The following is a 25,114-nucleotide window of genomic DNA, read 5'->3' as shown; positions in this document are numbered from 1 at the left end:
TGTTTAGAGGTCTGGGGAATGACAAGAACATGGGAAAGGAGCCTGAAAAGTAAGGAGGAGGATAAATAAAAGAGAATAGCATCCAGATGAGATGAAAAACATGATTCAAAATGGAGGGAGTGATCAGCTTTTCAAATGTTGCTGCTAATTAGGAAGAGTAAGGAATAAGACTTTGTTGTATTAGTCCACTGAGATTTTGGGGTTTGTTCCTGCAGTGTATTACATAGTAATCAATACCATATACAACAGCTTCTGAAATTGCTTGAAGTTTAAATTTTGAAAGTAGGTGCTTGAATTTAATTAACTGGTAAATTTCCTAAGAAGTCCTATATGAGATCATTTTGGACATTTTATCTGTAATGATGATTTTATTAATTAGGATAGTTATTTTCTACATATCATTAGAATATATATTTATGGTTTTATTTACTGACTCTAATAATATTTATAAAACTTATTATCTAATAATTACATCCCTGAGAAGAGTAAATGATCAGTGATACGCACTCATGGCCCTTTGCTAGCATCTTCATGCACTGCTTGACACACGGTTGGTACTCAATGTGAATGTGCCCAGCACATATGTATCTTATTGATGCTATTTGATGTACTATTGCCCCTGTACAATTAAATTAAGTGGCCAGAAGCCAATCTCACGTAGCACAGTGGAAATGGAAATTAGTTTCTTTACTGAGAGTCAGAAAACCATTTCAAAACCTGCAAGTGGATGAAGTATGTTGTCGGGGCCACCACTGCACAGGCAAAAGTGCTTGTTGAGGGTGTTTGAAGTCCAGACCCATATCCAGTCTCCATCTTGTCCAATCTGCTCTGTCCCTGAGGCCTCAGCCGGTAGAAGGGATACTTTCAAATTACTCCACCTGGAATAGCTACTCTTCCTGTAATCAGTCAGCCTAGAGGAAGGAGTGCCTTTCTCTTATTAGCCCACATTTGCACGTCTACATACAGAATACCTTGCAATAGAGTGGTAGCTGCAGAAATATCATTTTGGGTCCAATGGGTTCCGCCAACAGAGGTTTAAATGGAATCTCACAAATGTGATGAGAAGCCAGAAAACAGACTATCTTCAGATGCTTGGGTACAAATGAACAATAAAGGCCAAATGATGGTCTTAGCATTATTTTAAAGCAGTGCTTCTCAACTCTGGGCAAATTTGCCCCCTCAGGGATATTTGGCAACATCTGGCAACATTTTTGATTGTGGAGACCAGGGAGGAACAGGGTGTTACTGGCATCTAGTGGGTAGAGGTCGGGAGGCTGCTAACCATCCTACCGATAGCCAGCAAACACCCATTCCCCCGAGGAAAAGTAGTATCCATTCCAAATGTCAGCGATTCCAGTCGGGAGACCCTGCCTTAGAAAGTTGTTACTTTCTAAGAGGAAATGCTTAGTATCTAAAATCTAATAGGTAAAATGAGTTCAGATTCAGAAGCCTATCTTCCTAGGACCTGACGTTAAGGAAACTCTGTTCCTAGCGTTTGCTTTTTTAATTCTAGAGAATTCTATATAGTGACTTCCACTGTTCAGAGGCTGAGGATTCTTCTACGTGAAGGTGGTCGCTTTGCCGCCCTCACAGACAAATCCTCAGTTTGCATACAAAGTCCCGAATTTTACTCTTAAACCTCTGAATGTTTTGCAGTTCTCAATCCAAGTTTTCTGTAAACTGGGTCGAGATAAAGGCAGGCCAAGATCTCAAACCCACAACGAGAGATCTTGTGCTCCCTGGGATTGAGAAAATGTGAAATTCTCACAGCGCTAAGGAGGGATGGCCCTCCTAAGGAAGCATTAAATCGTGCTGCTTTTCTTAGGGTCCTATTGGTTTTAAGATGACCGCCGGCAACGGGCAGGAAGATTGCCTGCCTGTCACAAGGCCAACAGGTAAGGCGTCCCGGCCGACTCAGCCGGGCAGCCCTGGGGCCCCGGGCTCGGCCCCGAGCGCCTCGGGAGCACTGCCCTCTCGAAGGGGGGCGGAGCCGATGCAGGCGCGCCACAACCTCGGCCGGGGACTGGCGCGCAGGGCGGCCGGGCAGATCGGGGCCGGAGGCAGCGGCGGTGGCGCGCGCCCGGGGAACCACCCGGCGCCGGGACCCGCCCCCCGAGCAGGCGGGCGGGAGGCGGGGCCGCGGCGGGCGGCGGGCTGCGCCTCGCGGGCCTCGGCGCTCGCAGACGCTCGGGGAACATGGCGGCGGCGGAGCCGGCGGTCCCGGCCATCCCCGGCAGCGCGGGCACGCCGTCGGGCGCGGTCCCCGTGCTCTTCTGCTTCTCGGTGTTCGCGCGGCCCTCGTCCGTGCCGCACGGCGCGGGCTACGAGCTTCTCATCCAGAAGTTCCTCAGCCTGTACGGCGACCAGATCGACATGCACCGCAAATTCGTCGTGCAGCTCTTCGCGGAGGAGTGGGGCCAGTATGTGGACCTGCCCAAGGGCTTCGCGGTGAGCGAGCGCTGCAAGGTGCGCCTGGTGCCGCTGCAGATCCAGGTGGGTCCCGCGGCCGCTGCCCCGGCTCCCGGGGCGTCCCTGTGCGCGCCGCGCTCCTCAGGTGCCCCGCGCGCCTCGCCGCTGGGAGGGCCGCGCCGCGGTCGCAAGCCTCGGGGGCGGCCCAGCGACCGTGCTCGCCCGAGGGTGGCGGTCCCCAGCCGGGCTCGGCCGCAGCGGGGGCGTGGGCCTCCTGGGCCGCGGCGCGCCGGCGCCCCCACGTGCGTGGCCCTCAGCAGCCCGCGTCCGCTCCGTGCCGGGAGCGCGTCCCCGCCGCCCGCGAGATCGGAGGGCTATGCCCTGGTAGCCGTGTTGGTTCGGGGGTGGTGCAGGACGGCGGAGAGGAGACCGTGGGGCGTCTTGGATTTACCACTTGCGGAAACACAAACTTCAGGAGTCGGACCCTTTCCCCGTCCTGTTGCCCAGCTTTGAGTTCCTTGCGCTTAAGCCTCCCCCGACCTAAAGTGGGTAACAATTGCTTGGCTTCTTCCTAGTAACTGTCAGCTGAATGTTGATTTGCGTCGCCTACTAAAGTCACCTGATTCCAGGACTGCAGTGCCTTCTTAAATGCCCAACTTCAGCCAGATCATGATTTTTTGGTTGTGCTGACCAAGCGAGTTGTTACACCTGTTTAACCTTAGAGCTTTTTAATACTGAAAAAAAAAAACGAGCTCCAATACTAATCGTGGGTTGGTTGCCTGTTCTCTTTTCACGCTTAGAGGATTCACTGGCGTATTTACATTTTTGAAAAGAAATATCGTAAGGTATACTTTAGATACTACATTATCAGCCTTTTATTCCTTAGTTGAGAAACTGATAAGGCGTTATCCTCCAAAGTCCAAACTGAAATGAGGGACTCTGGGTTAATAAAGCATTTTAACATTCATGTATCGTTGTTTTTTTGCTTCCAGCACAGAGGGCTGTGGAATTGGTCTTATTTTTCCTATCACCCCAGCACCTGTGCCAGAAGCTTCCAAAAAGGTACTTCAACCTGGATAAAGTTTCTGCGTTCAGAGGACAAAGGTTACGAGATTCCCCTCTTCACCCCTGGAGAGCCTAAAAAGGAGACAAGATGGTCTCTGATACCCCAAATTTTGCCCTGCTATCCAGAGGGAGAATTTGGAGAATTATAGTTCCTAGTTGTTTACTTCTCCCCATTTTTATGTCTTCAGGAGTTTTCATGGCTGACACCTCTCTACAGCCTTCCTTGTCAGTCTGTTTAGATTATTGCTGCCAAAATACCCAGGAAGTTGGATGCACCTTTGACAAATCCATTAATAAAGGCGAGAATCCAGATGCTAAGTGAAGGAGTCTGGAAGCCTACCCAGGGTGCAGACTTCTTTATGTTGCATTTCCTGTAGTGGTTGGGAGGAGCATGGTCTGTTGCCTGAGAAGATGTTTTGCCACCCAGCCATCTCCCATATCTGTTGATTCCCGCCTGCCCCACCTCCCTACACCGCCACCCCACTCCAAGATAGGATTTTTTATTTTGAAAAATTCAAGGCCTGGGTCTGACAACTCTTCTTAATTAAATATCTAGAAATTAATAATGTTTATATACCTGAAATGTCTTGCATATTCTCAGAAGATATTAGATAGTTGAGCTCAGCTGTGGCTTTTGAAATATTTTGCTTGGTATAGGAGATAACATCTTTTTATGGTGGTGGTTTATATTATTATTTATAATAATAGCACTGCTCTGTTTATCCCTTTAAAAGTGTTATTTTTTTGTTTCTAAATAGTTCCAGAATTCTTAAGCATCTGTTATAGAATACTTTATACATTATAATATTTAAAAGATTTTTCTTTTATATTGTATCACTTTAGTATTCATAATAGTTTGACTTCTTCAGTTAGGTGCCTCCCCCAGCTTAAAAGTAGATAATGTGGAGGGTCCACCCCCCCCCAATATATGTCTATATACCTGCTGTGATACCTGTTTTTATCTATATGAGAAGATATGTGTGTGTGTGTGTATACATATTTGCATAGACATATACATGTGTGTGTGTACTCTCAGAAGGGGAAGATAATTTTCTTTAAGACCATTTTACTGTATTTTTTTGGAGCCCTTCTGTATAACGCTAGAGGTGTGGGCACTTTATAGCTAGACAGGACCATAGAGTTCATTCTACAGACATTTGAATGATAGCTGCATGTGCCTGGCACAGTGAATGCAAACAAGGGTAAGACCCAATTCTTACTGCTTACCTGATAATCTAACTCTTAAATCTTGCTGCAGGAAATTGCCCAGGGTTTTATGTTGGTGGAGCTAGAAACGCATGTGAAGGTCCTGCCTTACAGCTGACCAGGACATTCATGTCCTCTCTCCATGCTTAATGCACATATCAGGCAGAATGGAAAACAAGCCACGAACTCGAGCTTCTAATATCATTCGTTTTGATGCTATTTCATTGTTCTTTGGAATAGATGCCTGTCACTTAGGACTTTGGAATAGATGCCTGTCACTTAGGAAAACTCAAGGTGACCCATCAGTAAGGTGCACTGCTGGGAATGGTAAGCCTCATTTCTCGGAGAAAGAGACAAAGGATGTAAGTTTGGCCACATGTAGTCCGGTTCTTAAATAGTGCCATTTGTTATTTCTCTAAACTTAGGCCTTAGAGCCTTGGTGGCCCAGCTCACATACTGTATGTTCTAGAATATATTCTTATTTTACAGAGGGATCCTAGCTTGCTTTCCTGCTTGCTTTCACTGGTATTGCTTAGGGACCTCATAAAACACAGTGGTAACTGGTGCTTCAGCATCCGCACCTGTGGTTGGGACTGATCTTCAAGACTCACATTGCCAGTATTAGGCTGTGGTAATGTTTTAGTGTCTTCTTTTCCCAAAGGTTCTGTCAAAATGATCGAGTGTCTGCTGACAGCTCAGGTTGCTGAAGACATCTCATGTTCCCAGCAGAGTTTACGTGCCTTCTCTTGGTCAGGATGCTTGAAGCCTGAGGAGTGTTGAGACACAACAGAAGATAGGTAGAGGAGAGGATTTTAGACTGAGAATTTAGGTCATTTTACTGACTGACAAGGTATCTTTTAAAAGGCATTTTCCAAGTTTTAACTAACGGAAACTCACACACATTTAATATACCACCAGCAGTGTATTTTCCAGCCTGCTGCCAGAGAGGGCAGAGCCCAAATAGAAGACAGGAAGACATGGACTTTGTGAGGGCAGCAGTGAGAGGATTTTGCTCCTGTACAAAGGAGGGAAGGTTCTGGCAGCTTTGTGTGGGCAGAAGATAAGGGCTTCCCTGGGAAGGTTATTTTGACCTTTTCCTGAGATGGTTGATTGGGAAGGTATTCGGCTCAAGCTTTCACTCTTAATTTAGACATCTGTTACTACTGTTTCTATTTTAAACGTGCTTGAACATTTTCTAGCTGGAAGAGATCTCTCAGTTCTTGGTGGGAAGGAAGAGAAGGCAGGGTTTGGAAAGGACGAGCAATCTGTTCCCCCGTGGGCTTGCTGGCTTGAAGGTGGTGGTTTTCGGTCACAGAACCTTGAAGGTGGGAGCATGTAGAAGGAGCAGGTAGGTGAGTAATTCTGAGTAGAGCAGATAGGATGGATCTCTGACAGCAAACAGTGTCAAAGGCACTGAGAAGAAACAGCTGGCTTCTGAGGGCACGTTATGGTCTCCACCCCACTGGTTTGGTGGTGCGTGTGTGTTTGTGTGTGTGTGTGTGTGTGCGCCATTTGATGAGAATTTTTCGGTTCAGGTTTTTGCCTAAAACAGTTGCCTGCATTGTGCCCCTTGTAGAAGCTACCTGTAAACACACTGTTTGAGAATGGGAGCTATGATCTCTGTTAGGAATTTTTTTGTTTCATTTAGTTAGCCAAGGGGAATCCAACTTAGAGTCACGTGTCCCTCTGTCTCTGGCATCTGGCTGGCTTCACCTCACACCAATCTGGGGTACAGTCTTAAGAAATCAGCTCTGAGGTGGGGGGAGACAGCTGGCCTCCTTAGGGTGGTTAGAAATTGTATACTTCAACTGAAAAGCTAGAGTTGTCATATTAATGTCAGTGACATTAGTGTTCACAATAGATGAGTATGTTGTGCAAATAAGATCTGAATAAATAATTCTCTTGCACCCTAAATGAAAAAGCCCCAAACTTATTGCCAGGAACAGATCATGGAATGGTAAGTCGGTGATTTCTGGAAATCCACTTTATGGCTCATTTTCTTAATTCTGCAGACTATGTTGATGTAACAAGTTAGGCAGTATTAGTATTTCTTCTCTCTCTCTCTCTCTCTCTCTCTCTCTCTCTCTCTCTCTCTCTCTATATATATATATATATATATATATATATATATAGACGTAGGTTTCTTGATATATCTTAGTAGTAAATGGTATTTTAACCTCATTACAGAGAAATATTTTTTTACATGTTCTGAACTGTAGAGTGTAAGGTATGTTTCCTATATGAAGGATATCACAATAGCCTAATAACACTTATTGATTGATTATAGGAAACTCTTTCAATCCTTGAAATAGCCCTATGAAGTAGGTATTATTTTTCTTGCTTTGTTAAGAAATAGATAAAGAAACTGACATTTGGATAAGTTAATGATTTGCTGACTTCCATGTAATTGCAGTTAGTGAAACTGAAATTTAGACTCAGGTTCTCCTGCCTGTGGGCTTCTCTCTTAGGGAGCCTTGTAGCCCCCCGGGAGTCACATCGCTTACTATATAGCTGTGGTAATCCCATGTCCTTGTAAACACTTAGGAGTGAAATAATAATACTCCATCATCCCTTCTGGACTCTCTCCCAAGCAGATGATCCTATTTTGTGACTTAACAGACTACCAAAATTTTGAAAACATCATATTTACAATTCCAGACTTTAACCTCTCCTGAACAGTTCACTCACTGGTAGCTCGCGAGGGGGCTGCTGTAACAAAGTACCACAACGCCGAGCAACTTACACAACAGAAATTAATTTTCTCCCAGCTCTGGAGCCTGGAGGCCAGGGCTGGCGCCTTGTGAGGGCTGTGAGGGAGGGTGTGTTCCATGCCCCTCGGCTTCTGGTGGCTCACTGGCAGCCGGCATTGGTTGGCTTAGAGACACATCAGCCTGATCTGTGTATGATCTCATCTTGATTTAAGTATATTTTAATGACTCTGTTCCCAAATATGGTCCTTCCTGAGGTACTGGGGGGTTAGGAATTCAACATACGAATTTTGGGGGAGGCAGTTCAGCAGATAACACCCACTGTGCAGTAGTTTTACGGAGAGAACAGAACCCGTACGCAGTGCATCATGAAGCCAGGCCGGCCACCCTCTGGGTGCCTCTATGAGGAACGGGGATTGAGCAAGGGAGGGACAGGTGCCTTGCAAAGTAGTGGCCGTTGTTAGAAAATGGGTCAGAGCACCTGAGGTAGTAAAGGAGCATAAATACTGTCATGATATAGTAAGAATGGGACCTGAGGATGAAAAGTCTTTTGAATATGAATTAAGGTCAAATTCCCACAATGACAGTAAGACAGTGGACAACGTTTATATTTGAAATTGACCCCTTCAACACTTGCTTGAGGAAACCATTGGCTGTTACTAACTTTTGGTATTTAAATGTATATGTTACTTAATGTAATAATGTAATAGTATCAACTTTTTGTATTTAGATTATATGATAAAGATGTTATACATATTTAAAAATGTATTATGTATGTCTATATGTAGGTATATGAAGGTGTATATATACACATGTTTTTATGTGTGATTTCTACATGCTTCTTGAATATTCATTGGTCAGTAATTGTTACACTTTTACTTGTGATGGCATTTGGTCACATCCACTTTTAATCTGCTCTTGCAGTTGCAACATGTAAAATTGTGACTGTAAGCAGCATTTTCTTTATCTACAAGGTTTTAGTTTATGAGAAATTCAATTTAGCTGTCAAATTAAGAATTCCTGAATTACAGAGTTTGGTGTGTCATTTGACATCAGCTTATTGGAATTCATGTGGATTTGGGGCTGGAGGTCATTGGCTGGATATGGTTAGGATTAGGGGGCTTTTTTTTCTTTTTTTTTTGCAGCCTCAAAGCCTCCTTTCTGGCTTGTAATGGATGGAGTTTACTAATAAAGTAGCATGTTTTTGCCCAACTACCATAACACAGAGAGATTGTTTCCTTTTTATGCACTTTGTATTTAGAATAGTGTTAGATTTATAGCAAAGTTGCAAGGATATTGCAGAGAGTTCTGGATACTTGGGCCTCGCTTCCCCTGCCCTCCTCTTACCGTCTTACGTTGTGGTATAATGGAAGGAACCAACAAACCAGCGAGGGCACCAACCTTGGTACATTCCTATTAATTTACTATTAAGTGGGCTTTTTGCTTTATTCAGATTTCACTGGCTTTTCCCTAATGCCCTTTTTCTGTCCCCCAGTCCAATCACGGGCACTAATGATATTTAGTTGTTCTATCTTTTTTAGGCTCCCCTGGACTCTGACAGTTTCGCAGACTCCCATTGTTTCTGATGACCTTGACAGTTTTGAGGAGTAGCAGTGAAATATTTCTGTAAAATGTACATCACTTTTGGTTGATCTGAGGTTTTCCTCATGCTTAGACTGGGGCTGTGGGGTTTTGAGAGGACTAGCATGAAGGTCATTCTCATCCTGTCACATCAGGACTGTGTTCCAGCAACATAACATCATCGATCACTTCACCTTGGTCACCTGGCTGAGGCTGTGTTTGCCGGGCATTTCCGCTGTCAGTTTACCCTCCCACCTCCATACTCTACTCTGAGGAAGCAGATATCTGAGTGCGGACTGCACGATGTTGGGAGTTAAACTTCAACTCTTTGAGAGGAGAGCAGCGATGCGTTTTGATTCACTAGATTATGACCAGTTACCTATGAATCAAAACGTGCTTTGCCAGCTTGTCTCTGTTTTTTGTCTCTGTTTACGGAGGGTTTATAGATGATGATTTCCTATGCTTGGAGGTTTTGTCCGGTGCTGAGTATTTCTGGGCTACATGTTCTGACCCCAGCTGTGTGTGTCACAACGTGCATCTGCTGTCCCCTGCCCAGAACAGGACACTTCACAGCTGAAATGCAGCAGTGGCATTGATGTTAACTTTTACTCTTTGTACTTGTAAGCGATGCTATCATCAAACCTAAGTTTTTACTATTGTATCATTTTTTTCTGATTATTTTTAAATAACACTTGGGAAATGTTTTTAAATAGCATTTGGAAAATATAAGCAAGGATATAGGGAAAGTGTTACCAACACTCCTAACTATATAACAACTGTTAACATTTTTCGTTTATCTGCTTCTTCATTTTACTCATATTTTTACATTATTGAGACACTATTGAACTGGGCTTCATTTTTAAAATCAGATTATGGGCACTTCTTAGTTTATGTTCTTTGAAAATATATATACCTATGTTATTTTACTTGGCTCAAAAATCTTTTGTCATGTTAACATGTTAAAATTGTGCAGTCATTTCTGTAATATTGGTCTTTGGTTTATTTCTAATTTTCGCTATGAAAAGCAATTTAGTGAACATCTTCATGGGTAATTTTTTTTTCTCTGTGAGTCACATCATTTCTTTTTGTATATAGTTGTAGAAATTGACCTACTGGCTCAAACAATAGGTGTATTTTCCTTCCTTTATTGTCCTCCACTGAAAATAAATGTCACTGTATGATTGCTAAATCATTCTTTTTTATTTTCTCTTCAGCTCACTACCCTGGGAAATCTCACTCCTGCCAGCACTGTGTTTTTCTGCTGTGATATGCAGGAAAGGTTCAGACCAGCCATCAAGTATTTTGGGGATATTATTAGTGTGGGACAAAGACTGGTATGTATGTTTGTTTTTTCCAGTTTGCTGAAGCTGATTTCCATTTGTATATACACATTTAAGTATATTGCTCATTGTCTTTCTATTTGTTGATTGTTTGTTTTCAGTTACAGGGGGCCCGGATTTTAGGAATTCCTGTTATTGTAACAGAGCAGTATCCCAAAGGTCTTGGAAGCACTGTTCAAGAAATAGATTTAACAGGTGTGAAACTGGTACTTCCGAAGACCAAGTTTTCAATGGTGTTACCAGAAGTAGAAGCAGCATTAGCTGAGATTCCTGGAGTCAGGAGTGTTGTGTTATTTGGAGTAGAAGTGAGTACCTGTTTTTGTGTTTTTGACACAGCATCGTATGTAAAACTTGATCTTTCCAGAATACAGTTTTGTATATAGACTGCCATGTAGGTAGTCGTAATAATAGCCACCCTTTATTTAGTGGTGATTGTTTTCATGGCACTGATCTAAACACTTTCTGTCTCCTACTTCATTTAACTCTCACTGCAACCCTCTGAGCTAAGTACTCTTGGTCTCCCCATAGTACAGATAAGAAACTAAAACACAGATGCTGTATCAGTGCCCTAAGGTCATGCAGCTAGTAGTGGACAGAGCTGGATTTGAATTTAGGTTGACTGATTCTTGGGCCTTTTTTTTTAACCACTACTTTTGAACATTTTCACCAAAGGCGTGATTTTTATTTATGTGTTGTAGGATTTCACTTTGGTCACATTTTTGCTCTAGAAAAACCTCACAAGTCATGTGGTTTATTGTCTTTCACAATGGAATCATGTTCATACTTCAAAAAGAAAAGACAGATTCCTAATGTTGATTAAAATGATTTTTTGTTTGATTTGGTTTTTTGGATACCTCCAAACAGAATATAAGTATTCGTTCACAGCTTTTGAACAACTGCTGAACTACACTTTTAAGATTATATGAACAAAATTATTAAAAAATGAAATTCAGATACTATTAAATCAATATACCTATGATGTTTTAATGGCAGGTTTTATAGCAGTAAGTTCTCATAGTGGAAGGATATAGCCTCAGGTTTAGAGGTACGTTAAATATTTCTGTTTGGATGTCGATAATGGCCATAGAGAGGCAGCCCATTGGTATGAATCTGTCACGCTCAGTGCTATTGCTGACTCCACTGTTTTTGCTCATTCATCATCATTATGCCTAATCAAAATCACCTATGAGCAGTCATCCAGTGCTAATTTTAATGAGGTGTCAGTTGATAATTTTCCTAAAGCTGTCTTGTCAGGTGAAAGTAAGGATGGCATTGTGGCATTATTGAAATCTGTTTTTGTTTTTTTTTTAATGTCTAAGGTGGTTATTTAATTTTTTTTTTTTTTGAGAGGGCATCTCTCATATTTATTGATCAAATGGTTGTTAACAACAATAAAATTCTGTATAGGGAACTCAATGCTCAATGCACAATCATTAATCCACCCCAAGCCTCATTCTCGTCAGTCTCCAATCTTCTGAAGCATAACGAACAAGTTCTTACGTGGTGAACAGTACAAGGGCAGTCATCACAGAAACTTTTGGTTTTGATCACGCATTATGAACTATAAACAATCAGGTCAAATATGAATATTCGTTTGATTTTTATACTTGATTTATATGTGAATCCCACATTTCTCCCTTATTATTATTATTATTTTTAATAAAATGCTGAAGTGGTAGGTAGATGCAAGATAAAGGTAGAAAACATAGTTTAGTGCTGTAAGAGGGCAAATGTAGATGATCAGGTCTGTGCCTGTAGACTATGTGTTAATCCAAGCTAGACAAGGGCAATAAAACATCCACGTATGCAGAAGATTTCTCTCAGAACAGGGGGATGAGGTTCTAAGCCTCACCTCTGTTGATCCCCAATTTCTCACCTGATGACCCCCCTGCGACTGTGCCTGTCTTAGGTTGTTCCTCCCTTGAGGAATCTTACCCGTCTCTGGCTAACCAGTCATCTTCCGGGGCCGTACAGGGAAATGTAAAGTTGGTAAGTGAGAGAGAAGCAATATTGTTTGAAAAGGTTAGCTTTTTGCTTCTTTGCAGATTTATGCCCTATGGCTTCTATGCCCAGCATTTGTCTTGAGGTATCTTTACCTCTTGGAAGAATTATGATACTCGGTAAATTCGATATGAGGCACAAATTCTATTTGAAATCTGCTTTTATTGGTTGTATAATGTAGTTATTGTTGGGACATGTTTTTACTGCGTATGCTCTGCCAATCAGTTGTTACAAGGTAGTGCTTGTTACAGAGATGGAATCTGCATAACGCATTTGCTGGTGACGTGTAGTGTGTACTTTTAGCCTGTGTCACGTGCCCTTTCTAATGTGGCCCACCGTTACCCCTGGGGGCCTTGTAGCATCTCAGTTTTCGCACTGTTTCCTCAGTCTGCAGTACTGCAGACTCATTCTTTGTGTTCGCTGTGGTATGAATTCAGGAATACACCCAACTGCAAGCATCATGAACACTGAGTGGTAGTCATCAGCGGTGAGAAGGCCCTTCTGATGACATAGATAAACGCCTTCAGTAATTCCTTATAGAGCTCTGAGAAGATGTTCAGGGTTCCAACTATCAGAAACATCGATGTAATTTCTGACTTAAAAAGTCAGAGGTGCTGTTTATGCCCCAGATCACCTAGTGAGTTAGATTAGAGGAAAAACTAGGTATAGGGCAAGGTTGTTGGACCTGTAACTCTCTCTTCTTTGTGATGTTGTAGCACATTGGTAAATTGTTTTACTTTACTGTGTTATTACATGTGATGCTTTACTTTCCTACTAGACTCATGTGTGTATCCAGCAAACAGCTCTGGAGCTGGTTGGCCGTGGTATTGAGGTTCATATCGTTGCTGACGCCACCTCCTCGAGAAGCATGATGGACAGGATGTTTGCTCTTGAGGTAATTGTCCTGCTTCAAAATAAATCATATCAAGTTTTCCAGATAAATCTGAAGAGTATTGAATATTTAACAACAATGAAAGGCTTACCTCTTAAGTTTTAGTGTGGTCTGATGATACCAGACTTGATTTCCGGAGTCCCGACTGTGCACGATTGCCCTTTGAGGTCCCACCATTGTGTCCTATTCTATATCTTCTCTCTCCTTAAACCTTGATTTCCAGTGACCCCAAGACCTCTTTACATCATTTCTCATAATCTGGCTATGGTTTTATGTGGGACCTGAGAGGTATTCCAGTAAGCTTAATGTGAACCATGTAGAGAATTGTGAATTAAAAACAGCTGCATTTCACCTACCTTTAACTCAGCCAAGATCCAGCCGAAACCTTGGGCATAGCAGGCCTCAGCCTGGTTCAGCCTGATAGCAGGTTTTCTCAGACTCAACTTTCTGCAAATAGGAAGTGTGTCACTGACTGGACAGCACTCACGTGCAACGTATTGTGGCTTTGAACAAGTGCCAAGTCAGGGAGCCAGTGATTTTTTTGTCAATGTCACCCAACAGTCCTTACTTAATCATTCGCTATTCCAAGGCTCTGGAAAAGCAACACAATTCTTTGAAACAATGAGTGAATGTTGTAGATCTCTCTCTCTCCCCCTCATTCATGTTTAATTCTAGTTTTGTTGAGGTAATTGTCCTGCTTCAAAATAAATCATATCAAGTTTTCCAGATAAATCTGAAGAGTATTGAATATTTAACAACAATGAAAGGCTTACCTTTATTTGTAATAACTTTAGTATAATGTACATGTGGATTGACTTGTTAGGTCCTTTAACTGTTTATTTTTATTGAGAGTGGGAAATACAGATTTTTTTGTTTTGAGACCCTCCGGAGTTTCATGCACAAGGCAGGCCTATGAACCACTTTCTCTGTAGGATTGCTAAATCCTCTCTTCAGCCTAACGTGTTCCCTGGGGGGTGAGCTTGGTAGGGCACCAGAAGGAGTCAGAGGAGAGAAAGAAAAGTCCGTGGCGAGGGCTGCCACGAAGCAGGTGGGCCGCTGGCAGCAGTGATTGTTTTAAAGCTGTCCATTCTCCATTATGCTCGAAGCAGGGAGTCCTGTTTTGGGACTACTGGTAGAAATCGTTTCATTTATTTTGTTCAACTATTTTTAAATCCATTGGACTATTGGATGCTTTTTGTTGTGCTGAAGTCCTAAGTGTTGATTCTTCCTGTCTCTGCAAGGGTTTGTAAGCTGTTGTTATATCGTGAATGAATCAACTCTCACTTTTCTAATTTCCTTAGGAATCTGAGTTTATAGATGCCTCTATCCTTTCTCCCCACCTTGGCAAGCAGCCCTCTGCCTCTGTGCAGAACCTTTATGGTAATGCAAAGTGAAAAAGGAGAAACATATAAAACCCCAGAATTCTCCTTGTAAAGACATTGTCCTGCATTTGTATATGTTTTTTGAACATGTCTTTCTTAAGGCATTTATTACAGAAAATTTTGATTGTTGGCAGATTCTCTCTTCTCACAAGACAGAACGAAATTGTGGCCAGCTTCTTACTTTCTGAACCTTGTTCTTGGAGAGGTTTGCAGTCTCAGCCATCAGGGGTCCAAACAGTGGAGGGATAATACAGGTTTGAATGCAGTTTCTGGCATTTCTTAAATTTGTGTCTTTGGACAAGTTATTTAATATCAGTACTTCATATTCCTCATCAGTGAAATGGAAAGAATAGTAGCCCCTCCCTGGGAGAGTTTTAGTGAGGGTTAAATAAGGTAATATATTGATAGTGCTCCGTACAGTGCCTGACAAGCCAACACTTAAGTGTGAGCTGCTGGGTTTATTTGTGTTGTTCTTGTTGCTGTCTTCATGAGTCTGGCTTATCAGAAGTGTAGGAAGCGTCTATTAGCTCCCAAAACCTAGAAGGCACTAGGCCTGAGAAGTTCTGAGGCTGGAAGGAGAGAATATGGTCTGGGGTGGATTTGGAAGAGCCTGGGCCAACCAGCCCTCCTGGGCTTAAAGTGTTGAGGCTGAAAGGGAACAGAGAATCCGGTCATGTAGTGATAGGGTCCCTGTGCCGCGTTTCAGATTTTCCCTCTGAGTCTTACCTTGATAAGGAATGTTTTAGTTTATCCCAAAATCATAAAGAGAAACGTTAAGTTTTCTCTTTTATTCTTTAACTATGAAAGTTAAATAGCAATCTGACCAGCTCTCCTCCTTCAAATAATTCCAGAGACTACCCCTATGGCCTGTTAAGATTATTGTACTAGTAAGATTTATAGTTACCATATTGAAACTTCTGTACCGGCATCTTTGGTATGTATTTTATGCAACAATATTTTCTGAGCACTGACCACCTGTCAGGCATTGTTTTTTTTCCAACTAATAATTGTTGAGTAAATACAAAATAGAATAAAGCACTCTCTTGCACTTGATGTCCTTGTCCTTCTGGGGAGTTGTCAGTGTTGCTAGGAAGTTTAATGGGTTTGTCTTGTCCCCTTGCTGAGGCTGTTGTAAGGCTTTCCGCTCTTGCACTCCTAGGTTTGTGGGTCAGAGAAAAACCTTTCCTTTCCTTGGGCCTAGTGGGACTGTTTTTTGCAAGTGTAAAAGAAGAACTTGGGAAATCCATTAAGCCATGTACCCACGTGCAGCAAACAGCTGGAGTTTTAAATGCCTCGTTTTAAACCAGGAAAGAAAGTGCCTTTGGGACCAGTATTGTACGTGGCCTCATAGCTCCAAGGGCTAGGAGGAGCCTGCCAGTGTCCGGAAAGGGGCTGTGGTTCCCTCTCGGCTCAGGAACCCTTTCGGGTTGGGGCTGGGCAGGTGCGTGGGCAGGTCTACCAGCCTGATCCAAAATGGGCATTTTGCTGACCATGCTTTTCCCTAACATAGGTTCTTGGCTTGATTATTTTGAATCCAGTCCGTATTGGCCATACCTCCATCTTGAAGCTGAGTCATACTGTGTTGATTTCTGTTTACTAAATTGTGTTTGGTGCCTGGTGTGCCCCAGCCACCCCGCCAAGGTGACCTGACCCTCAGTATCACTGAGGATTGGTGGCCGGGAGTGGCCAGGCCGTGGTCAGCAGGGCGCTAGGGGAAGCTGGCTTCTCCCAGGCACATGATTCCTTCCTCAGGTCTGGGGACAGCGCTCTGTTCTTCCTGCCTCACGGAGGAATCAGACAATTGTGAGAACTGACTTCTGTTGGCACTTCAGAGTATGTAAGGCGCTTGCACAGGCATCAGAAGTGTGGGGTTCAGATGCAGACCTGAGTTGCTGAGGGTCCTCGTCTGCCGGGAGCAGCGCAGGGGTCAGGGCTGTGCAGCCATACATAGCCCAGGGCTGGGTTTCAGTGACTGGGCTGCTGCCAGTCTTACGTTTATTCCTGCCCTTCTGTCTGAAGCAAGCACATAGTCCTTTGAGATTTCTGGGGTTTGGTACAGTCCTCAGAAGCTGACGAAAAAGTAAGGAGGAGTAAATGAGTTTCCAGAAGTCTTCAAAAATCCAGAGAGAACTCGCCAGCTGGTATTTGTCCCGACAGGAAGGGCACTAGCAGCCTCGCCTGTGCTGTCCTCTTTCCCGGGTGATTCTCTGCTGTTTCCTCCTTGAGAATTGCCGTCAGCTGCGGCTATGTTCTTCGGTACTGGTGGAGGTTCAGGCCCGCTTTCTGAAGAGCGGGCTGCACATCTACAGCCACCTGAAGGGGGAGTTTCCCTGTCCAGGAATGTCGGGGCTCTTCAGGGGGATTCCTGAGTGACGAGAGCTGGATCTGTGCAGTGTCCTGTGACTTGGCCTGGAATTGTTTCTAACCACTTCATCTGCTGTGATTCTTACAGTTGGTGTTTCTATATATAACAGTTGGCCTGTTGTTTTTCTCTAGGGTTTCTGATACAAATACATCCAAAGAATGCATCTCTGCTGTAGATTTTCTGGGCACCCTGTCCCCCATTTCCCCCACTTTCTCTTCTTTGCCCCCTCTCTCCCTTTCCCCTCCCTTCTTTGAGATTTCTTTACGATGATTCCACTGGAACAACTAGGCAAGGATGTTCTTTGACTGGTGAAACTTCCTATGGCCTTAAATTTTATACTCCTGTTTTGTGATTCTAGAATATTATGGTGGTGGTGGTGCTGGTGGGCCGTTATCATCCAGGGGCACATGCTTCAACCTCCATGCGGCTCTCCCACCAATAACCATTTCTTACTTATGGGAAGGTCACCTGTGCTGTGTTGGGTGTTTGGGGCCAGAGAAGAGAGATTGAGAGTCATTGCTTTACATTATTAGCTGGCTTTCTCTTCTGTCCCTGGCGCTCATAAGTCATAATATTGGTACCTGTTTTCTTTCGTTCCTAGGCCATATTACTAATATTGAGAATAACCGTAATATGTTTGTGGTGTGGCTAGTGTGAGATCTCTCCCCAGCACTGAGCTGGATGGTATGGCTGCAGACCATGGTTTCCCTGCAAGATGCTAATTTTTGTGTCCCTGCATCCTCTTTGCTGTCTTCATGTGGCATTCATTCTCCTGCTTGTTCCTTGATTTGTCTTTGTCTTGTTTACAGCGTCTTGCTCGAACTGGGATCATAGTGACTACGAGTGAGGCTGTCCTGCTGCAGCTGGTGGCTGACAAAGACCACCCCAAATTCAAGGAAGTTCAGAATCTGATTAAGGCGAGCGCTCCAGAGTCGGGCCTGCTTTCCAAAGTATAGGACGCTTGAAGGACTGGTATGCTGCCCCCCGTCAGGTGACAGGACTGTAAGCCAGACAGGCTCTTGTTGCTCGTGGAATTAATGTGTTAGACTCAAATTGGCTCCTTTTCTGTGCCCCTTAGTGAAAATAGAACCTAACCCATTAGACCATTTGGGTACCAGCATTTAGTTACAACTGTCCGAGGCTTCAGGGGCTGCTTTCCTTCTTTTGTTAATGTGCTTTTATTTATTTAAAAAAAAATTGCAACAGAGGTTCCTGTTGTGTCTATACTGTGTACACTGATCGTAACTTGCTAGAGTGCGTGCTCTGGTGACGTTTTCTTAAACTGCACACCGTCAGGGCAGGCACACCAATCGTGGGCAGACACTCATGTCAGTATCACTCATATGTTATCATGTTTGTGTGGACTTAGTGCTTTTGTTTACAGGTTGCTTGAAACAGGAGTATGAGATGGGAATTTAAAAGCAGGACTCTGGACTCTGTGACCCGTCTCCTTGCACAATGCAGGCAACTGCCTTGTTCTCACCAGATGAAATTATATTGATGAATTATGTATCTTTCTTGTTTATGCTAATTTTCCTGTTCTGGTCACCATCATTCTCTGTTAATGTTCTCCTTTTTAGCTGAAGCTTTTAGCTAGAGACTCACGGGGTCATTGACTATTTTAATTTATAGACAGATGGGATGATTCGCAATGCCATATAATTGGTGGAGGGCTGTTATAAAATGTTTGAAGTATTTCTCTGGCTGAAGAGCTGGACAACTGTCTTAAGAACATCTAATACGCACTAGATTTAGCAGAGAGTTGAATAAAATGTAGTTCTAAACCATCCATATTCTTTGATATTTTTCTCTACCTACCTTCCAAATACTACAGTTAATACAAAAAGAAAGCATGAGTAATGATCTGGTAGTGTTAGTTTTGTAGTCATTGCTACCGTTCAATAAATTTATTTTCATTCAATACTTATTAAGATGGTTTTAAAACTTTTTTAAAAATATGTGAATATGGAACATTGCCGTCTTTTATATTAAAGTCATTGAAGAAAATGTATTACTGTGAATGAAATGATTTTGTTCCTCATAACATGGCTCCTTATACTATTCCAGGGATTCTAACATTTATTTAAAGGTATAACATTTTTGACATAATCTTTCAACTCAAGGACACTGTCAAAGAAGGAAAATCCTTTGGCGGTGGAGGCAAGTGGATTTGACTCAGGGGCCTTTTTCATTAAGAACAATGGTAGAAACTGTTACTTCTTTTGTCTGAGGGAACAAACAACAGCCTATCCTTCTTGTGAGTGTGTTTAAATGCTTTTCTTCCCGGTAAGCTTGTGTGTCAAAAAAAAGAACCAAAGATTTCTCCATGTTTTAAAATAATTGTTAATAAATTTAACTTCACGCTTCTCAAGCTTTAATATGAATGCAGATCACCTGGGGATCTTGTTAAAATGCTGACTCTGGCTTAGTAGGTCTGGGGTTGGGCCTGACATTTTGCATTTCAAATAAAAAGGAACCATTTCCACCAGTGCTGTTCAGAAGGGGCCTCACTTTGAGGACCAAGGATGCAACTCACAGCGCCTGTCTGCCTCCCACTACACCCTTCATTTCTCATGACATGTGACCATGGTAAAAAGCCATTTGTAGCTGAAACCAATTCTGTGACCCTGAGTTAGCTTCCTATGGGAAAACAAAGGACCACAAACTTAGTGGTTTAAAGCAACACAAATTTATTGTCCTACAGTTCTGTCAGGAGTCTGAAATGAGTTGAGTGTCACTGGGCTAAAGTCCATTTTCCCCCTCCATGGTCAGCAGCTTGAAAGCAGGATCTATGCACTTTCCGTGCTTATTCAAAAAACATATTTTGAGAAAGTACTAAATGCTTAACACGGTGCTATGTGCCAAGGATAAAAAAGATGCTCCCACCTCAGGACACTTACAGTCTGGTACAAAATGGGATATATCCTAACCTCTCAATAAATGTAATTGAATTAAGTTGTGTCAAAGGTTCAGAAATGTCAGTATAACATTACAGTTCAGAGTAATACAATTATGAATTCTGCCTTCTCCCTTCTTTTTTGTAGGTCATGCAAAGCAAGGTGACAAGGCCTTATTATTATGGGAAAACTGGATTGATTTTAATGCATTAGGCTTTGAATTTGGAAGTATATAATTCTGGAGGATAACAAAACTCCTTTAATTGATGTAAATAAAAAACTTGCAAACATAAGCCAGAGAATAGTCCAGTGTATTAAAAATTGCAAGAGGGTTAGGAGCAGGCTCTGGATGCACAGTTTGACATGCTAAAACATCTGTGGAAACGTAATCCAAAATTAAGAGTAGTGAAAGTAATAAACTTATTTCAACCAGGAAGCCAAATACCCTCTTACAACCATTCAACTACCACATTTCTTTAGGTGGAATATTTTCTGTTTTTAAAAGTAATTTGGGGGGGTCGGAAGATGGCGGCGTGAGTAGAGCAGCGGAAATCTCCTCCCAAAACAACATATATCTATGAAAATATAACAAAGACAACCCTTCCTAGAATAAAGACCAGAGGACACAGGACAATATCCAGACCACATCCACACCTGAGAGAACCCAGCGCCTCGCGAAGGGGGTAAGATACAAGCCCCGGCCCCGCGGGAGCCGAGCGCCCCTCCCCCCAGCTCCCGGCGGGAGAAGAACAGGCAGAGCGGGAGGGAGACGGAGCCCAGGGCTGCCGAGCACCCAGCCCCAGCCATCCGGGCCAGAGTGCAGGGCCCTCGATTCTGGGAAAACAGGGCAGCAAGAACAGTGAGCAGGCACTGGAGGCTGGGCGACAGAGGACATAAGAAAAGCGCGCGACCATTTTTTTTTTTTGCTTTTTTGCTGCTTTGTTTTGGCGAGCGCTTTTTGGAAGTCTTAAAGGGACAGGGACCCCAATATTAGGGAAACAGGGCAGAAAGACCGGTGAGCAGAGGCCTGAGGCTGGCACCGGAGAATAAAGAAAAACGAACGACCACCTTTTTTTTTTTAATTAAAAAAATTTTTTTTTTCTTGTTTTTTTTTGTGGTCGTTGTTTTGTTTTGGCGGGTGCTTTTTGGAAGTCTTAAAGGGGCAGGGCGGGTCACTTAATCCAGAGGTAGGGAATCCGGGATCTCTGGGCACCCTAACCCCTGGGCTGCAGGGAGCAGGGAGGCCCCTTACGGAGATAAATAGCCTCCCAGCAGCTCCTGCTCCAACGCGACTCCACCATTTTGGAGTAGCTGCCCGAGCCAGGCCACGCCCACAGCAACAGCGGAGATTAACTCCATAGCAGCCGGGCAGGAAGCAGAAACCCTGTCTGCGCGCAGCTGCGCAGCACAAGCCACTAGAGGCCGCTGTTCTCCCAGGAGAGGAGGGCCACAAACCAACAAGAAGGGAAGTCCTTCCAGCCGTCACTCGTCCCAGTTCTGCAGACTATTCCTATCACCATGAAAAGGCAAAGCTACAGGCAGACAAAGATCACAGAGACAACACCAGAGAAGGAGACAGACCTAACCAGTCTCCCTGACAAAGAATTCAAAATAAGAATCATAAACATGCTGACAGAGATGCAGAGAAATACGCAAGAAAAATGGGATGAAGTCCGGAAAGAGATCACAGATGCCAGAAAGGAGATCGCAGAAATGAAACAAACTCTGGAAGGGTTTATAAGCAGAATGGATAGAATGCAAGAGGCCATTGATGGAATTGAAATCAGAGAACAGGAACGCATAGAAGCTGACATAGAGAGAGACAAAAGGATCTCCAGGAATGAAACAATATTAAGAGAACTGTGTGACCAATCTAAAAGGAGCAATATCCGTATTATAGGGGTCCCAGAAGAAGAAGAGAGAGGCAAAGAGATGGAAAGTATCTTAGAAGAAATAATTGCTGAAAACTTCCCCACACTGGGGGAGGAAGTAATCAAACAGACCACGGAAATACACAGAACCCCCAACAGAAAGGATCCAAGAAGGGCAACACCAAGACACATAATAATTAAAATGGCAAAGATCAAGGACAAGGAAAGAGTGTTAAAGGCAGCTAGAGAGAAAAAGGTCACCTATAAAGGGAAACCCATCAGGCCAACGTCAGATTTCTCAACAGAAACCCTACAGGCCAGAAGAGAATGGCATGATATATTTAATACAATGAAACAGAAGGGCCTTGAACCAAGGATACTGTATCCAGCACGACTATCATTCAAATATGACGGTGGGATTAAACAATTCCCAGACAAACAAAAGCTGAGGGAATTTGCTTTCCACAAACCACCTCTACAGAACATCTTACAGGGACTGCTCTAGATGGGAGCACTCCTAGAAAGAGCACAGCACAAAACACCCAACATATGAAGAATCGAGGAGGAGGAACAAGAAGGGAGAGAAGAAAAGAATCTCCAGACAGTGTATATAACAGCTCAATAAGCGAGCTAAGTTAGGCAGTAAGATACTAAAGAGGCTAACCTTGAACCTTTGGTAACCACGAATTTAAAGTCTGCAATGGCAATAAGTACATATCTTTCAATAGTCACCCTAAATGTTAATGGGTTGAATGCACCAATCAAAAGACACAGAGTAACAGAATGGATAAAAAAGCAAGACCCATCTATATGCTGCTTACAAGAAACTCACCTCAAACCCAAAGACAGGTACAGACTAAAAGTCAAGGGATGGAAAAACATATTTCAAGCAAACAACAGTGAGAAGAAAGCAGGGGTTGCAGTACTAATATCAGACAAAATAGACTTCAAAACAAAGAAAGTAACAAGAGATAAAGAAGGACACTACATAATGATAAAGGGCTCAGTCAAACAAGAGGATATAACCATTCTAAATATATATGCACCCAACACAGGAGCACCAGCATATGTGAAACAAATACTAACAGAACTAAAGGGGGATATAGACTGCAATGCATTCATTCTAGGAGACTTCAACACACCACTCACCCCAAAGGATAGATCCACTGGGCAGAAAATAAGTAAGGACACGGAAGCACTGAACAACACAGTAGAGCAGATGGACCTAATAGACATCTATAGAACTCTACATCCAAAAGCAGCGGGATATACATTCTTCTCAAGTGCACATGGAACATTCTCCAGAATAGACCACATACTAGGCCACAAAAAGAGCCTCAGAAAATTCCAAAAGATTGAAATCCTACCAACCAACTTTTCAGACCACAAAGGCATAAAACTAGAAATAAACTGTACAAAGAAAGCAAAGAGGCTCACAAACACATGGAGGCTTAACAACACGCTCCTAAATAATCAATGGATCAATGACCAAATCAAAATGGAGATCCAGCAATATATGGAAACAAATGACAACAACAACACTAAGCCCCAACTTCTGTGGGACACAGCAAAAGCAGTCTTAAGAGGAAAGTATATAGCAATCCAAGCATATTTAAAAAAGGAAGAGCAATCCCAAATGAATGGTCTAATGTCACAATTATCGAAATTGGAAAAAGAAGAACAGATGAGGCCTAAGGTCAGCAGAAGGAGGGACATAATAAAGATCAGAGAAGAAATAAATAAAATTGAGAAGAATAAAACAATAGCAAAAATCAATGAAACCAAGAGCTGGTTCTTCGAGAAAATAAACAAAATAGATAAGCCTCTAGCCAGACTTATTAAGAAGAAAAGAGAATCAACACAAATCAACAGTATCAGAAACGAGAAAGGAAAAATCACGACGGACCCCACGGAAATGCAAAGAATTATTGGAGAATACTATGAAAACCTATATGCTAACAAGCTGGGAAACCTAGGAGAAATGGACAACTTCCTAGAAAAATATAACCTTCCAAGATTGACCCAGGAAGAAACAGAAAATCTAAACAGACCAATTACCAGCAACGAAATTGAAGAGGTAATCAAAAAACTACCAAAGAACAAAACCCCCGGGCCAGATGGATTTACCTCGGAATTTTATCAGACATACAGGGAAGACATAATACCCATTCTCCTTAAAGTTTTCCAAAAAATAGAGGAGGAGGGGATACTCCCAAACTCATTCTATGAAGCTAACATAACCCTAATACCCAAACCAGGCAAAGACCCCACCAAAAAAGAAAACTACAGACCAATATCCCTGATGAACGTAGATGCAAAAATACTCAACAAAATATTAGCAAACCGAATTCAAAAATACATCAAAAGGATCATACACCATGACCAAGTGGGATTCATTCCAGGGATGCAAGGATGGTACAACATTCGAAAGTCCATCAACATCATCCACCACATCAACAAAAAGAAAGACAAAAACCACATGATCATCTCCATAGATGCTGAAAAAGCATTTGACAAAGTTCAACATCCATTCATGTTAAAAACTCTCAGCAAAATGGGAATAGAGGGCAAGTACCTCAACATAATAAAGGCCATCTATGATAAACCCACAGCCAACATTATATTGAACAGCGAGAAGCTGAAAGCATTTCCTCTGAGATCGGGAACTAGACAGGGATGCCCACTCTCTCCACTGTTATTTAACATAGTACTGGAGGTCCTAGCCACGGCAATCAGACAAAATAAAGAAATACAAGGAATCCAGATTGGTAAAGAAGAAGTTAAACTGTCACTATTTGCAGATGACATGATACTGTACATAAAAAACCCTAAAGACTCCACCCCAAAACTACTAGAACTGATATCGGAATACAGCAAAGTTGCAGGATACAAAATCAACACACAGAAATCTGTGGCTTTCCTATATACTAACAATGAACCAACAGAAAGAGAAATCAGGAAAACAACTCCATTCACAATTGCATCAAAAAAAATAAAATACCTAGGAATAAACCTAACCAAAGAAGTGAAAGACTTATACTCTGAAAACTACAAGTCACTCTTAAGAGAAATTAAAGGGGACACTAACAGATGGAAACTCATCCCATGCTCCTGGCTAGGAAGAATTAATATCGTCAAAATGGCCATCCTGCCCAAAGCAATATACAGATTTGATGCAATCCCTATGAAACTACCAGCAACATTCTTCAATGAACTGGAACAAATAATTCAAAAATTCATATGGAAACACCAAAGACCCCGAATAGCCAAAGCAATCCTGAGAAAGAAGAATAAAGTAGGGGGGATCTCACTCCCCAACTTCAAGCTCTACTATAAAGCCATAGTAATCAAGACAATTTGGTACTGGCACAAGAGCAGAGCCACAGACCAATGGAAC

The 25,114-nt window shown here is 42.7% G+C and overlaps 1 protein-coding gene across 3 annotated transcripts in view; it reads left to right on the top strand.

The window, feature by feature from the left end:
• The first annotated feature begins 2,047 nt into the window (after window positions 1-2,047).
• Window positions 2,048-25,114, top strand: part of ISOC1 (isochorismatase domain containing 1) — a 165,657-nt gene continuing 142,590 nt past the window's right edge. Inside the window, exons 1-6 of one of the 3 annotated variants that reach the window (XM_036902595.2) lie at window positions 2,055-2,493; window positions 10,184-10,303; window positions 10,411-10,614; window positions 13,089-13,205; window positions 17,759-17,921; window positions 18,334-18,960. In XM_036902595.2, coding sequence (XP_036758490.1) covers window positions 2,197-2,493; window positions 10,184-10,303; window positions 10,411-10,614; window positions 13,089-13,205; window positions 17,759-17,905 — 885 coding nt within the window. In that variant the 5' untranslated portion in view covers window positions 2,055-2,196 and the 3' untranslated portion in view covers window positions 17,906-17,921; window positions 18,334-18,960. Of the gene's footprint in view, window positions 2,494-10,183; window positions 10,304-10,410; window positions 10,615-13,088; window positions 13,206-17,758; window positions 18,961-25,114 lie in introns of those variants that run through there. The other 2 variants (XM_036902594.2, XM_057491086.1) reach the window with 2 other exon arrangements.

Source organism: Manis pentadactyla, chromosome 13 (assembly GCF_030020395.1).
Source record: "Manis pentadactyla isolate mManPen7 chromosome 13, mManPen7.hap1, whole genome shotgun sequence".
Classification (NCBI taxonomy): domain Eukaryota; kingdom Metazoa; phylum Chordata; class Mammalia; order Pholidota; family Manidae; genus Manis; species Manis pentadactyla.
The sequence above is the reverse complement of the archived record's forward strand: the minus strand, read 5'-3'. Positions and strand labels throughout refer to the sequence as shown.